Source organism: Pteronotus mesoamericanus, unplaced genomic scaffold (genome assembly GCF_021234165.1).
Source record: "Pteronotus mesoamericanus isolate MK-2021 breed Mesoamerican mustached bat unplaced genomic scaffold, CSHL_Meso_final contig_179, whole genome shotgun sequence".
NCBI classification, from domain to species: Eukaryota; Metazoa; Chordata; class Mammalia; order Chiroptera; family Mormoopidae; genus Pteronotus; species Pteronotus mesoamericanus.
Genome location: NW_026555075.1, coordinates 536877 through 554220, shown reverse-complemented (window position 1 = coordinate 554220; position 17344 = coordinate 536877). Strand labels below are relative to the sequence as shown.

General features: G+C 33.1%; 1 protein-coding gene across 1 annotated transcript in view; it reads right to left on the bottom strand.

Annotated features, from left to right (window-relative positions):
* PGAP1 (post-GPI attachment to proteins inositol deacylase 1) overlaps window positions 1-17344 on the bottom strand; it is a 69767-nt gene that overhangs the window by 11831 nt on the left and 40592 nt on the right. The window contains exons 11-22 of the mRNA XM_054566696.1: window positions 17171-17217; window positions 16730-16781; window positions 14451-14528; window positions 10831-10906; window positions 8804-8877; window positions 8651-8702; window positions 8099-8165; window positions 7576-7684; window positions 5872-5910; window positions 3946-4039; window positions 1204-1294; window positions 203-400 (exon numbers count right to left, since the gene is read on the bottom strand). Coding sequence (XP_054422671.1) covers window positions 203-400; window positions 1204-1294; window positions 3946-4039; window positions 5872-5910; window positions 7576-7684; window positions 8099-8165; window positions 8651-8702; window positions 8804-8877; window positions 10831-10906; window positions 14451-14528; window positions 16730-16781; window positions 17171-17217 — 977 coding nt within the window. The remainder of the gene's footprint in view (window positions 1-202; window positions 401-1203; window positions 1295-3945; window positions 4040-5871; window positions 5911-7575; window positions 7685-8098; window positions 8166-8650; window positions 8703-8803; window positions 8878-10830; window positions 10907-14450; window positions 14529-16729; window positions 16782-17170; window positions 17218-17344) is intronic.

Genomic DNA, 17344 nt, shown 5'->3' with positions numbered 1-17344 from the left:
AATGTAGTATTTAACTTGCAATAAATGATTACCTTTGACAATGACATGACTTTTGTTACTAATCCACATTTTGCTAGTTATAAATCTTTTCCTTAGAAATTATAGTCTAGTAAAAACAAATTAATTTTAAGGTTCCTCATCAGCATATAATTCTTTTCTTAATTAAGAGCCATGAGAAAGTTTTCAATCACTCATTCTTTACCTTTTCAAAGCTAGCCACAATGAAGAGAGGAGTCTCACAGATGTAGAAGAGAGCAGGCCACCCCAGTAGGCAGTACATGTTCCAAACAGAAAGAGAATCAGGGATACAAGGGGGAAACACATACTCTGACTAGTTAAAAAGATGGCATCTAATTCCGGTAACAACAAAATATCCCATATTTCTTTAAACCACTTATACCTGTGGATAAAAGAAAATACAGAATAAAAGCAAAAGAAAATCAACAACTGAGATTCAAGAATTTACTGAGGTGTATTGACCAGTCACTAGACTCCCCAAAGTGCCATGATACTTATTTTGTAATTATACTTTAAAAACAAATTTTAAGTCACTTATCTTTCAAGTGAGTCTACTGATTTTCAAAGATCTGAATCCTGAGTTTCAATGCAGCTTTACTGCTTTCTATTGTTCCTTGTAATCAAGTAATAAGTAGTCTTTTTTTTTTTAAAGTTAGAAAGCCAATAGCTAGTTTTAATGACAGAAGAAAAAAATATCTAAGCAATGGTTCTTAAGCAAGAACCAACTTTGTATAAATTAAGAATGGAAAGTTAAGGAGGGAAGAGAAATCAAAAATACATTTTGTATGAGAAGAAAGAAAAAGTAATCAGGGCACTGTCTCATCAATCTTCTGTAATGGCTGTGTGCATGACCTGGGATATTCAGAGACCACGGACCATATACATCCCTTTGCCAACGTTAAAGGCCTGTTATATTTACAGTCTAAGTTTAGATTGATATATACATATGCTCTGTAATTACTTTTGAAATGATTATACTATTGAAGTTATAAGTGTTGTTCTAAGTGTGTAAGTGGAGTTATAAGCTGAAGTGTTGATACACTTACCAGGCCTTTGTCTAAGAGAAAAATCCCATTTAATAAAATAGGTCAATTGCCAGACTTATATGAGAACTTGTATTTCATTATGAAGAAAAAATGTGTTATGTACAACATTAAAATCATTATCATAGATAATAAAACTTACCCCAACAGAAACTTAGTCATAATTACAAAAGGATCAACTTTGTATGGTTTGGCTTCTTTATCCAACACAGTAGCATATTCTAAGCAATGACCTGATGATGTAAAAATTGTATGTAGTAATTAATTCACAGTTAATATGAGACATACTATATCCTGCATTGTTGTAAGAGCAACATGTTTCATGTCAGAGAAGGCAGGGTCTCCATGACAATCACATAGCCTCTTTTCAAAAGATTAAATCGAATGAACAAACTGAACTAACAAGCAAAATAGTGACAGACTTATAGAGAGAAAGCAGACTGACAGCTCTGGGACATGGTTAGGGAGGAGAGGGATCGGGCACAAAGGGAGGAGGACTCATGGGCATGGACAACAGCGTGGTGGCTGTGGGTGTGGAGGAAGGTATAAGGGGGATAAATGGTAATGGAAAAAATACAATGAAAAGATTAAAAATTACTGTAATTCAATGGTTCTCATACAAGAGTACACATTGGGTCACTTGTGAAACAAATTCTGGAAGCCAAGTCTGGGATTTTACCATTTGCGTTTTCACAAAGCTCCAGAAGTGATTAAAAAAAAAACCAACTTTACTAGATATTATTCTCATACCACACAATTCATCCATTTAAAATATATGCCATTCAGTGGTTTTTAGTATATTCATCACATATCCATCACCACAATTAGTCTTAGAACATTTTTATTTCTCCCAAAAGAAACTGTTCCCCGTCACTTCCATGTCCCCCCAGCCCCCATTCCAAGGCAACCATCAACCTAGGTTTCGTCCCCTGTATATTGTAGAGCATTTCATGTAAATGAAATAATATAATACGTGGTCTTTTGTCACTGGCTCCTTTCACTTAGCATGCTTCCAAGATTCACCCATGTATCAGCATATTTCGTTTATTCATTCAACAGGTGATGGACACCTGGGTTGTTTTACTTTTTGGCTATTAAAATAGTGCTCCTGTGAACATTTGTGTGTAAGCTTAGTGGGGGTGTATGTCTTCATCCCTCTTGGGTGCATACCTAGGAGTAGAGTTCCTGAGTCATATGGTAACTCTGTTTAACCATTTAAGGAATTGCCAGACTCCTTCCAAAAACAAAAGCAGCTACCAACAGTGTATGAAATTCCAATCTCTCCACACCCTCATTAACACTTGTAATTATTTCTCTCTTTTTTTTAATTTATAGTAATTCTAGTGAGTATGACCCACAATAATTTTTGAGAGATATACTTCCTTGGTTCAGAATTACTTCTGTAATTGGTTTGAGACATAATTCCATACTTAAATGCTCTAGATTAACCAGTATCATATATTTCTGGGGTCTCTGTGAACTATCCAGATATACATATGTTTAAGAATTTCAAAAATTTTGCCCTGGCTGGCTTGGCTCAGTGGATTGAGTGCCAGCTTGGGAACCAAAAGGTTGCCAGTTTGATTCCCAGTCAGGGCACATGCCTGAGTTTTGGGCCATGTCCCCAGTAGGGGGCGCATGAGAGGCAACCACACATTGATGTCTCTTTTTTTCCCTCTCTTCCCCTCTCTCTAAAAATAAAATAAAGAAAAAAATTCTTGAAAAAACTAAACTAAAGAACTTCAAAAACTTTATATTCAAGTATGGTGATGTCATGTTGCCAAAATAATCTCTTAATTAAAAGATTGGATCTGGCAGGATGCACTGTATGTTGCTTCTTTCTTCCTGTAATATAAATTAAATCAGGTTAAAATGAACACTAAAGGCAGACTAGAAATTATAAAAAGTCATTGAACGGCAATGACTAGCTGTGGAAGAACTTGGCAAATGGAAATAGTAGATATTTTTAGACTATTTTTATATACCTTGGGCCCCATTCTCTCTTCCGAGGTCTTGCCTCCAAACACACGTTTGTAAGGACCTTACCAAGCTGAGCCTCCTAGGAAACTATTCTAATTGCTATTCTCTGCGGAGGGCTTGTCCAATGTACTATTCAATATATATTCTCTATTTGCCTCTCCACATCCATTCTTCCCTCTTACTTTGCTCTGATTTTGGGAGGCTGACTTTTATCGACTGGCTTCTAGTTGGGTTCAGTGAGTAAGAGGCACTGGCAGATAGGAGAATGGAAGGAAATAAGGTTAGTGTGTTTACTTCCCACCTTTTTTCCTGCTGAGACACAGGTTGGCAGTGGCTGCAGAGACCTTGTACCTAAGGCTGCAGCTGCAGTAGCACTATCTTCTCCCAAGGCGCTCTAGGCTTGCTCTCTCCCTTGCCCTGGTATCTATGGTATCAGATGGTTCTGTTGCTAACCTGGTACTTTATCATTTGTTATCCTGCACATACCTTTGAAACAGACCCCTTGTTAAACTCTCAACTACTCCATTCAGTGTGCCAGGACCTAATTAATACAGTTGATACAGCTCAAGTATTACATGAATGCCTGCTATATGCCTGACACTATATTAGGCATCAGGAATAAAACAGAGAACAGGATCCCTGTTGATAAACCTCTTCATATTAAGAGGTCCTCAGAATGGAGGGAAGAAACTTCAGGCACAAGGGTATAAAATGGAAAAAGCAAGTAAGGCATTTTCTTGGAGATCTCTTAAAACTTATTAGAGGATCTCAAATTCCTGTGAACTCAAGAGAGACGAGTTGTAAATTATCAGGAAATCAATGTGTCTTCCTTAGTCACTTTAAAGATAAAAAAGTAGTAATGAAGCACTGAGGGAGGAAGGGAAGAGAGAAATAGCATTCTTACCTGCTGAGAATAGAGAGTATAACTGTCCTCCATAAGCAAGAAGGATGTTAGATACAACATAAGCAGGAAGAGCTCCACCATGAAATCTAACTACCTAGAAAACAGGCAAATCAATGCACAACTTCTGAATATTCATGTTGATAAAATAAATGTACATTCACATGAAATAAAAATGTTGTTTTTCATTTTTTCATGGCATGGCCACAAAGGTATTTCCAGTAATTGGTATCAAAAGTCTACATAAAATAAATGTTAATAATATATAGCATATTAGAAACACAGTATCTGAATTTTTAATCAAAGGCATAATAAGGAGAACATATAGAATAGGAAGTGCTACAAATGTTTTTACAAGGCACTATTGAGCCTTTACTATATTCCAGGCATGTTACTAAATCTTATTGGATCTTATATGCATTATCTCATGCTCTCCTCCCCAAAGCCTTTTGAGGTAGTTCTTATCCTTATTTTACAGATAAAGAACAAGATATGTTATACAACTTCAATTTATTTTCCTACTGTCCTCAAGCAAAATTTGTAAACAAACATGAAGGAAGAGCATCTTAAATATTTTCAATAATTTGAGGAGGACTTGACACCATTACCACAAATTCTTCAACATTTTTTAAGTACCCAACTCTGATCCTATAATACCCACATCTTCATTTTCTTGAAAAATTTCCATATCTAAACAAGAATTTGTCTGTCCTTTTCTGATGTACATATAATTATGCTTGACTACAGAACATCAAGGTAGACTTTTCTTGTCACTAACCTGAATTATGAGGCATCAGAATATGAGAGAGTATGTTATATCCTCAGCCCATACTACCAGAAACATGCTTTTGGACATACTAAAAATAGGATAGCATAATTCTTCCCCTATATTCCAAGAAATAATTTTTCTTAATAACTGATCCCTTAACTTTTTATTTATTATAACACTCCATGATGCTATTTTCCAACTTATACTAACATTAATCTTTTCTTTTTAATGTAGCACAAAATTTTTATGCATTGACTAATAATGTTCTAGTGTTCACAAACTTAATAATCATCACAATCTAGTTCTCATTAGGTTGCTGTGAGAATCAAATGAGATAATGCATATAAAAGTTTCTAATTTACATTTGTAAGTTTTATTATAATTATAGAGTCAAATGACCTAAATTAAATATATTCTGCTATACTGGGATTGCAAAACACAATTAATAAAAGGCACAATAAAAATTTCAGTGAATTTTAAAACTGTATATAATTTCCCTGACTATTCATATTATCTACAATATGTCCTGGTTGTACAATTCTGCAATTTATGATGATGTTGAATAATATAGTAGTTGTAATACTTGTTATTTTGTAATACTACTTACCTATGAATTATATAGAAGGATACTCTCCAAATAAATTTAAACTACTTTTCAACATGTTTGTTGAATATAATTTATTTTTACCTTTTACAAACTAAGTAGGCACAAAATTAAAAGTCCTTTGAAAATGTTCATTTATATCAGAATCTACAGATTTTATTAGACTATGAATTATAGTGTATGAACAAGAGTGTATAGTGAATGAAGTCTTAATATGACATTCCTTTAGCCAAGAATATTAATTTTTTTGAGAATCAGGAATCAGCTCTCATGCCTAGGAAGTATCAAACATGAAAGCATCCCCTTAAAGCCAGGATGGCCAAGTATGGCCTGTGTGCCTTTGCATAGTTTTTAGATTTTATTAAAGTGGAAACAAGAAGAACAGAGGAGAAAGAAGTAGAAAGAAGCAGCCGTAGCAGTACTGGCAGCAGCAACAGACCACACAGGATCTGCTGAAATACTTATTATCTGGCCCTTTATGGAAAAAGTTTGCAACCCCTGCCTTACAGGATCTGTTCACAAGGCAATAAAAAAATCAAACAGGAGTCTCTCTTACCTGTCCAAGTATCTGTGAAAAGGAAGTCCTAATTGTCACCTAGTTTAAAACAATCATTAAAAAAGGTTACTTTTCCTAAAACTGCTCTAGTTCACATTTTATTAAATCAAGCATTTTATTAAATTAGTCATTAACTTTTTTATACTAGTAAATCTAGACTCTCCTGATCTCCAAATAATCCTCTGAACCATCAACATTTATTTTGTATCAAGTTTAATTTTACTATTCAGTATATTTTCCCATATTCTAATTCTTTGACAATTGAAAGAATGCTATGGTACATACAGTAACCCTTTACTAACTAAAATATTTAATTAACTGGAGTATCTTATTAGCAGATCACACAAGCTAAAGGAATTTATTAAATGATTGAGTCCAGAAGCTATACATGTTTGCTGAAAAATTAAGAACAAATTAATCAACCTATTATACAATCAGTACTTTACAGTCTCAAACCTATCATTGTATTGCACTAAAGAGAGTTAAACTAAATCACTTCTGAGTGAATTTTATAAAAATGGGTTTTAAATGATATAAGACCAGGGACAAATGGCACATTTAGTAAAATCTAAGTCAAAATGATATTTTAAACAGATATTCGTCATTAATTATCTGTAGAATAAATACACTTATTTTGATATTAGGAAGTCTGAGAAAAGGAAATAGGTCTCTCACAGGGAGGTTATAAAACGATTATATTTTATCATGAGAGACTTTTTGAAAATATGAAGTGTTTGTAAAAACATGAACATTTTGAGAGCATGCAGTATTTGGAGCAAAATTATTAACATAATTCTTAATATCTCTGTAAAATATAGAGGCATTAGTTAAAAACCATTAAAGCCCTATAAAATCCTTCAGTGTTAGAAATACAAAGCAAGATATGAAAGCATTAAAAAATTCCATGAACTCTAAAATAACTCATAATATTGGTCCAACTAAAACTTGGTTGTAGGAAAAAATTCTACTCATTTGACCTATCAATTCTAGTTTACCCTAAGAAAGGTAGTTCTAATAAAGAATCCAAATATTTGTTTGGTTTAAAGCAGTTGAGTAGAAACAAGGTATTTTACATAAATGTGTACTTTAACCACTTTAATCTGAAATCCTTAGAAGCTGGCATTTTTAATATAGCAAGGGACTCCTTTAGTTCATGAATCGTTCAATTAATAAAATGTTACTCTCAAGTTCTAGCTCCCTCCTCTTTGCACAAAGAGATCTATGTGATATTAACACAAACACAATAGGCACTCAATTGCACATATTAATGACTAACAGAGCCTAATATAATTATTGAAAAGGAAAGAAGATCCTTAAGCTTATCCAGTAGAGTTAGAAACCACCATACATCATGTTGATTAAGGAATTTAAGCCACATAAGCTCATTTCATGATGTCCTTCAATTTATAAAGGTTTCTGGACTTTTGGCTTCCAAACTGAAAAGGTTAAACTACAGTCTCAATTTTTACTTTACTTTCTATTAATTATCAAGATGTATACTTTCAGTGGTCCAGCTAAGAAAATACTAAGGTAAAATGGAAAATACTTAAAGTAATATAAATATCTATTTCTTTTTTACAAATGTCTATTTCTATCTAATATTTATTGCCTTCCACATCACCATATAGCTGAAGCTAAGACATAAATATATTTCCAGTTTATTCTATAACTAAATATTAAAAATTAAGCAAACACACAGCTTACCTCATACTGACAATCTGATGATGTGTACATTTTTAATAAGGCTACATAGCTGTTGTTATCTGGTTGAGCAGCATGAAGTTTCAGAGAAATTTCCGTTGAAGATGGAACCCTGAAAGGCAACTTAAATATCAGTTCTCAAATACTAACTGCTATTAAATAACAATGGCTAAGTCAATCCTTGGCACAACATAACACCATGATGTAAGGGAAGCCAACAAGGGTCAGACACACCACTATGGATGGACACTTCTGGTCATGTCACAGTTGTCCGGATGCTCCCTCTGGGACACAGGAGTTGGCGGGAGAGGGTGGGGAAGGGTTTGTGTTTTAAGCAATGAAGGTTTGATTCTGTATCATTTAGATAAGAATATTACATATTATATTATGGGTACAATGCTACAGAAAGGATACCTACATTTTAGTAAGAGGAACTTTAGTAATTTCACTACGATTAAATAAACTAAGTAGAATGTGTATTATTCAAAAGTACAAAAGTTTAAGGTAAATTTTTTCATATACTTACTGTGCAATGGTTAGTGAATCTTCGTAAGACCATGGAATATGAAGTTTATAGATACTAGTTATTTCTTCTGTGAAAACAGAAAGAAAATATGTATTACTAGCCTTATGTCACACTAAATATTATATAAGCTACTATAACATCTAATTATACAATTACCCATTTCATAAAAAATCAGGAAAGTTGTATCACATAATTATGGAAAATTGAGTAATAATGTTTAATAAAACTTACAAAAGATATTATTAGAGCACATGGGAAGTACTAGGAAACTGCAAAAACATTAAACAGCTAAATCAGAATTACTACTATAATGAGACAGTAAGATATAATATTTTTAAAATATGGATATTTAAACTAAAATAGATAAAGATGCTTACTATTAACAAAGGGTCTATGTTAAATCTGTGGAAATATAATAGCTTTTGTATTAACATATTAAATTTTATTTCACATAAAATATAGAGAAGCATAAATATTATAGAAATATCAAGTGAAGACTTACTGACTCATCAAGTGACAATACCATTATATTTTTTCAGAAAATACACTTACCTTTGACTCTTGAGCACTTGCTTACCACGTTGATTTTAAAAGCTTGGTATATCTAATAGAATTTGACCAGAAAAACAAAAACAAAAAGTTTATTTGTTTGTTTAACTAAACAGTAAAACAAAATTAAATCCTTGTTATAGTCAGGATAATTACCTGTCCAAAGTTGAGCAGCTCTATATTATAGTACAGGCCGCTTGTATTTAATATCACTTTCCTTGAAGTTAATCCTGTTAAATTAAAAGTACTGCATTGCTTAGAATACCAAAGAATTTAAAAAGTACCAATTGCTTAAACAATGTTAAAAAAAATGCCAACAGATTTTTAATATTAAAAAAGTTTATAGGTTCTGACTTCTGACATGAAAGCACGAACTCCTACAATCCCAATCTTCCTTTAATAAACTCTGGACAAAACATTTATAATGCCTTTTAATCACATGTATTTTTTTAAGTCCTCATCCAAGGATATGTTTATTGATTTTAGAGAGAGAGGGAGGGAGAGAGAGAGAAACATCAATCCATTGTTTCCTTTTGCGATCCAGCTGGGGATTGAACCCACAGCCTAGGTATGTGTCCTGGCTGGGGATCAAACCTGCAACCTTTTGGTGCACTGGGATAACATTCCAGCCAATTAAGCACCTGGCCAGGGCCACATGTATGTGTTTTAAAAAGTCAAGTACATATTTCCAATTTCAAAAAGGTATGCTTTCTTGGTAGATCTCTTAATTTATAAGCTTGCTATTTTTAGGGAGCTAGGTGATACAGAGTTTGTCATTTTTGTATTGTTCTCAGAATTTTTCTACCAAAAAAAAAGGTAGGGAAGGGATAAAAATCATAAAGGAAATTTCCTCTGCCAAGTAATATAAATTCTTTTCACAAGTACATACAAGGGCAAAAGAGCCAACCAAAAAAAGAGATTCCAATATCCAAAAGCTGGAAAAACTTAAGGAAAAAAAGAGAGAATAGTACTGAATTATAACCCAATGAATAAAAGAAATATGGAGAAGTCCGTTACTGACATAAATTTTTTAAAAAATTACATAAATCAATCAATCAATCAGTCAATCAATCAGGGAGAAGAGACAATTTTTCCTTAGGAAGAATTCCAGTAAATATAAACTATTAGTAATAATTGCTTCAGACTAAATGACTCAATGGATGTTAAGATTATAGAGTTACGCTGAATAAAAACAGGGTATTTACTTTCAAAGTATCTTCCCCAAGATATTTATTAATTACAGTAACTTTACAGTGGAAAAACCTGGCAGACACCACCTTAACCAAGTGACCAAGGTTAACATTACCAGGAATTAGATACAGTGAGTGATAGCATGTGTCCTCTGATACGATACATTGAGAAGTACCTATCACATCTGTGATATTCTTGCCAAAAATGCATAACCTTGACTAGTAAGCAAGCATTAGACAAATTAAAACTGAGGAATATTCCACAAAATAACTAACCAGTACTCTTCAAAAGTATTATGAAAGACGAGGAAAGGCTGAGGAACTGTGGAAGATTAGAGGAGACTAAAGAGACATGACAACTAAAAGCAATATGAGAACTGAAAAAGAACACAGGTAGAAAAACCAATAAAAGCCAAATAAAGCCTGTAGTTAACAGAATTACACCAAGGCTAATTTCTTAGTTTTGACAACTGGATTATTTAAGTGGCTAACATTATAGAAAGATGAGTGATGGAGATACAAGAACTCTGTATTCTTTCTGTAAGTCTAAAATTGTTTCATAATAAAAATTTTTAAAAAAATGTAGATATGTATACTTTACCCCAATACAAAAAATGGAAAAAATCTATTTAAAGAAATCTTGAAATCTTCATAGGGCAGATAGAAATTTAAACCTTATAATAAGCCTTTTATAAGAGCCAATATTTAATATAAATTTACATAAGACACACAGACACACAGCTACCTGAAAACATATGTGATCATAAAGAAATTCTTTTAAAGCTCACTTCTCAGAACATGACTGTTGGTCCAGCATTAAATAAAAATCAAACTACTGAACCACATCATATGGTTGCCCTAAGAACTACATTTGAAATACATACTAATACTCTTGCTACATGGTTCTGCTTTATTGTTAACCAATCTTACAAAATAAATTAGCACTGTTAAAAATAAAGCAATTCTTAAGATTCCCAAAATCAAAATACTTACCAAAGGAAAAAAGATGAGTTACAGGAAGCTGTACGGATCTTGCCTCTCTTTTAAAGAATTCACAATCTACAACAAACTGAAATATAAAACATTAATTAGGAAAAAATGGAAATTTTTAGGAAAATATCTAGATGTTTGAATGGAATATAAAAGTCTTCAACTCTCAGATGATGCTATGTGTCACACTCTCACTCTGGCTATACTTAAAAGGCAAGAATTCCTCAAGTAGAGATATTAAATTAAGAACACCTGATAAATAGTTTAATTATTAATGGGTCATTGCTGTAACAACAGATCTATACAAAGTTTTCTTTTAATTAATTTTGGGTGTTTATAAAAGAGGGACACTAAAGAATAAAGTTGAGCATCAAGAGCCAACGTTAACTCAAGATTAATAACAAATTTAGATAATATATGTATATATTTTCACAGTCAAAACAAAAATGTGATTGTTACTTTTTTAAATCCCATATTTATTAAGTATCTACAATCTAATTAGACTTCAAAAGGATTTTGGAGACATAATGCCATTCATCTACAGATGGCTAATGTTATTTGTATAAAATTACTTCAGGCTAAACAGGGATGATAAATGAAAAAAAGGTTTACTATGTATAAAGCAAGAAAAAGAAATGCTATCTCAAAAAAAAGTAAACCTAAAATGTGACATCTGCATCATTACAATTTTTTTGTAATGACATTTCTTTTACATTAAGGAACTCTGCTCTCACTGTCTACAACGAGAATGGTTCCATTAATACTTTGATCTATTGGAACTAGACAAACAACTAACCTGATGCCCAACTGTAGATAGTAAATAGTTTGCTGTCTACAGAAAGCAGAAAGCTTGTGGGGTCTATCCTAGGCTTTTTCTAATAACTACACCTTGGGTTGTGTTTGAAGCAGTGTTATTATGTTTGCCTCTTGAGTGAATTTTTGACTATTTTGAAAGTGAAAAACAAATGAAGGAAAATGCTATAGTATACACATAAGGGAAGTAAAAAACAAAACAAAACACGTTAAGGGATTTTGCTTTTATTTTTCCCTCTTTACTTTCAAGGCAAAGTATACAGATATCTTCATTATATAAAACAGCTATTCAAAGAGTAGAGAAATGATTTATTGAACAGGATTATTCATTCCATTTTTACAAAATATTTTTGAGTGAGCCATTGCCTGAGATACGGAAAAAGTTTTAAATTACTCTTTGTACAGGTACCTAAAATAATGTAATTTTTAAATTAAATTTATTGGGGTGACATTAGTTAATAAGATTATATAGGTTTCAAGTATACACTTCAATGATAAATCATCTGTATATTGCATCGTGTATTGTGCGCCCGTCATCCAAAGTCAATCTCCTTCCATCACCACATATTTGACTCCCTTTACCTTTTAATACCTCTCATTGCCCTGCCCTCTGGGAATCACCATACTGTTGTCTGTGTCTGACTTTTTATTTGTTTTCTTGTTTATTTGTTGCTTTCAGTTTTATATGCCACACCATGCTAAGTGAAATAAGTCAGAGAGAAAAAATTAAAATAATACAATGTTATCTCTTTAAAAATTTGGCCATGCTTTTTATAGAATAAACCCTTACCCAAGAAAGAAAGAAATCAAGGGTTTCTTTCTGAAACATCCAAGGTAAATAAAGTTCTAATGGATTTAGTTATTTTGTTGTCTGTCATAAAAAAATGCAGATTAATTCCACATCTGTATTTTGAAAAATATATTTTCAGATGACTCAAAAAATTTTAAACTGCCTATTGAAAAACATGTCTCATGATGATAGGCTGTAGTGGAAATTAGGACAGGCCTAAGTGAGCACCCTGCGGAGATGGTGCGTGCCACAGCAGCATCAGCAGCGTTACTTTCCAAAGAGCATTAAGACACAGTAGTACACATCTGTTAGGCTGCTAAGACTTCCATTTGTCAAAAGCTCATTAACTTCTTGGCCTTTCCAAGTTTGGGAAAGATGTTAAATTCATTCAAAACCAATTTACCTGACAGAAAAACCCTTAAAGAGCGCTTTTAGTATTGAAGATGTTGAATTACCTCTCACTTGAGCTAAGCAAAACAAAACAATGAATCTATTACAAGCTCCTTGTGAAACTCAGTCTTCCAGATGACTCCCAACTACATATCCTTTTCCCTCTCCCCTTTTCCTTTAAATTTTCCTAATAACTTTGGCCAAAAATTTCATCAACATTCTCATTCAAGAAACATTATTTGAATATTTATGTGGAATTACCTAAATGCTGAAGATGCGAAGTAGAATAAAATATATCTTGTTCTTACTCTGAAAGAATTCAGAGTATGGTAATGGCAATAGAAACATAAATAAATTATTAACTTGGTGTAATAAATTATAATTTGGTGTAATAACTTCCTCAAAGAAGTTATAAACAAAGTAGCATGGGAGTAAGTAAGAGGTTACTGAAGGAGTCCAGAAAAGGAAAATAGGGACCATTTAGGCTGGACCTTGCAGGCTAATTTTTCGGGGTGAAATGTGGGCAGGGGAATAGAGGGTCTTTTACCTCCATCTTCTTCCTTCCCTACTACTTCTCTCAGAAACCGTCATCCTTTTATTTCTACTCCACTTCCCTAGGACAAGCTCTCATTAACCCTAATGAGGTGCCTATTCTGTTTGTAATTCATCCAAACCTTAAATAGATTCATCTTCCAAAATAGCTCTGATCCCATTACTACTATGGTGAAAAAACTTTCAGTCCCCTACAAACTCCTGAATCCTGTAAAGTCCTGAGTGTTCCAGTTGAGGGCCTCCACAATGTGGCCATGAACTACTTTTCAGACTTTTCTTCCATTACTATTCTACTCTGGTGGCCATCCTTTTATAATTACTATTTACTTATTCTCTGTTTTCTAAACATAACCCTGCTTGCACAGTTCTATGCTTGGTTCCCACTGTTTCTTTGTCTCTACAGTGTTGCTCATTTTAACTTTCTGCAATGTTATTATTTATCATGTTGAATATTGCCAGTACAATCAAGGAACTAAATTTGTAATTTTATTTTATTTTAATTAACTTAAAATTAAAAAGCTCCACGTGCTAGTGATTTCCATATTGGATAGCACAGGTCTAGAATGTTCATTCTACCTATAAAAATCTTAACTATTAAAAATCATCTCATAATAATACCTTTATTTCATCAGAGATATCGCCGCCCCCTTTTACACTTTTTATTTGCAATGTTCTGATTTGTATCATGTTTTGAGTATCTCTTTTATGCTCACTCTTCCTCCTGTTTCCAAATATATTTCTCTTCCCCTACCTAATACTATGTAGCTTTTTGAGAGTAGGGTTTGTCTCTCCCTCATTTGTGTGCCTCCTATATAATTCCTAGCATGGACTCTTGCATATAAAAGGGTCTCAATAATTAACAGATTTTGAAAGATCGATGTTCCCATTTGTAATAAGGAGACTTGGGTTTATTTTGCTTAGTTCAAATTAGAGTAGATGATCCTACCAGTTTTAGATGGATCACCAAACTGGCCATTGTTTGAGATAAGCCCTATGCTGAAGAAATCATCTCAGAATAACAAATATTTAGCATGAGTATCTGGGAAACATTCTGATAACAACCTTAATCCATTTTTACCTTACTTCCATGAATAGATGGTACAAAAACAACAAGATGAGACAAAGATGGATAGTCTTGAAGTCTTAACGTCAGGGACTAAAAAAAGATGAAAGTAAAACGCTGATTTTATTTTTTAGGTTATATAGAGCTTAAAACACATTAAAAAAATAAATTACAGACACTATTTCTTATTTAATAAGTTATTAAAAAAACAGATTTCGAACTTTATGTTCAACAAAGGTCAACAATCCTGCTGAAAGTCAAATTCCTAATAATTATGTTAATATGGACTACCAGGTCATTCCTATATCCCTTTAACTGTATCCCTTCATGTAAAACAAGTCATATTTAACACTGAATTTAAGTATTTTACATAATTTTAGATTTGGTCTTTCTTTTTATAATTTGTCTATTTCAAATGTTACAGTAATGTTTCTGTATTTATTTTGGTAGCATATGACAGAGGTTCAGCAGTTCATGAGTGAATGGATGCTAAATATGATGGAAGAATTGGAACTTAATCTCAAATAATTCTAAACTAGCCCAAGTAGTAAAGAGCTGCTGGCTAATGATATATATGAACATCATCTCTTGACCTTATTCAGTAAACAGCATGAAGACTCAATAGAGCTAATACTGTACTTCACCAAATGAACATCTATTCTCTTCTCAAAATTAAGACCAGATCCTGTAGTCTATATTGTGAGGAATAAATATATAGAAGACTGGTCTATTTAATGAAAAGCTGAGTCACCAAATGCAGTTTTTATTTTCATTTTATTATTTCATTTTTAATCCTCACCTGAGGACATGCTTGTTGGTTTTAGATAGGAAGAAAGGAAGGGAGAGAAGGAGGAAGGGGGACAAACGTCAGTGACAGAAACATCGATTGGTTGCCTCCCATACACACTGGACTGGGGATCAAACTTGCAACCTAGGTATGTGCCCTCACCAGGATCGGTCCTACAACCTTTCCGTGTATGGTATGATGCTCAACCAACTGAGTCACTTGGCCAGGGCACCAAATACATTTTTTTAAACCCACTTTTTTTCCTGGAAGTACATGTAGGAGTGGGAGTAGTTATATGCTGTAACAACTTGTGTGCATTAATAAATTTCTGGATATAACTTTCTTCATTGTTCTTCAGATGCACCTATGTGGACAAATCCAGACAGAGGTTCTGAAACTAAAGAACTCTCCGCCTGTGAGTGGCCATCTAACTACCTAATCAGATTCACTTGTTAAACTCTGGGCTTCACATCAACTTAGCCAAGTTTCTGCAACAGCCACTTGAGGTCTGTCCACAGAAGGTCCAGCCTTTGCTAATAAAACAAGAATAGTTTGCGTGACATCGATGTAACCTGGTAGCTAAGGAGAGTGGACTGGAATGCACGTGGGAACAATGATGACTTTATTGTACTGGTCACAGTGGGGATGGCAGATGCTGTTGAGTGAGCATGTGTACTCTGTGGCCATCACATTCAAAATGACTGAGTGAGTAGAGTAACAATGCTGCAGCAAATTTTGCATTAAGCTTGAACAGTTCCTCCCTGGAAACTAACTGGATGATTTAGAAGGTAGTAGCTATGGGCAATTGGTGATTGGCAGCTTCATCATGACAACACACCCACTCATACATCATGTCTTGTGCAGAGTTTTTTGATGAAACATCAAATCACCCAGGTGACTCAGCCCCCATTACAGCTCAGATTTGGCGCTCTGTGACTTCTGGCTTTTCCCAAAACTAAGATCATCTTTGAAAGGGAGATTTCAGACTGTCAACGAGATTCAGAAAAATAGGATGGGGTGGCTGATGGCTATTAGGAGAAACAGGTGAGGTCCCAAGATGCCTACTTTGAAGGGGACAGGAGTGTCATTGTGTTATATACACAATATTTCTTGTATCTTATATCTTCTTCAGTAAATGCCTCTATTTTTCATATTACATGGCTGGATACCTTCTGGACAGACCTCATATATCCTAATATAAATGAAAGGGCCTTAAATATACCCTCAAAATGAATTTTAAAAATTTACCTACCTCTTGGTATGATGCTATAACATATAGATTTCATTTTATTTAGAGCATTGTCAACAATAATTTTTACCTCTGACAGTTTAAAAAATGTTTTTCTTCATTAAATTCATTTCTAGGGAAAATATTTCTAAAATGAAGATTAACAAATCTCAAGTTTATTTAATACCTACATGAATTAATAAAAGATCATATTCTAAAATGCCTACAGGCTCAAGTATTTTTTCACCTAAATATTAAAATTCTAAAGCCATCATTTACCTTAATTGTTGGCAGCAGTTCCGTTTTCCATGACAAATCAACCCCTTGCCGGCTATGAAATAAGTATGAAAACATAATTAAAGGACAAATATATTAAAATATTATAAATTATAAATAGGCCTCAGGGGAAAAAGAAACCATCTACAGAGCTATCAGAGAGAGTTCTAATGAAATGAAGTCTAGTAAGTCTAATCCAATATTTTCTAGCCACACTTTTAGGAACAAAAACATTGTTTTTCCTAGCAACCAACTATTTCAGTGTTTATGTAAATTACTGGTATGTTAATTTCTTTTATTTTTCACTTTAAAATCAAAACTTTAATTTAGTATAGCACCAAAATGAGCTTAAAAATGTAAGAAGCAATTCTGATAGTGTAGTATGTGAGTATGGTTATGTTGAGAAAAATGAATACTAGAAGGCCTTAGATTCAAAAGACTTACCACATAGAAGTGCTGTTTATGCAGCCAAAAATCCAACTATTTGTGTCCTGTTGGTTAATAACACAAAGTACAATAAATAATGTGGAAAATAATTACACAAAATAGTCATCTTCAATATTTTACTGTTATATGATATGGTCAATAGGTACAATGGAAACATAAATAGCTACTTAT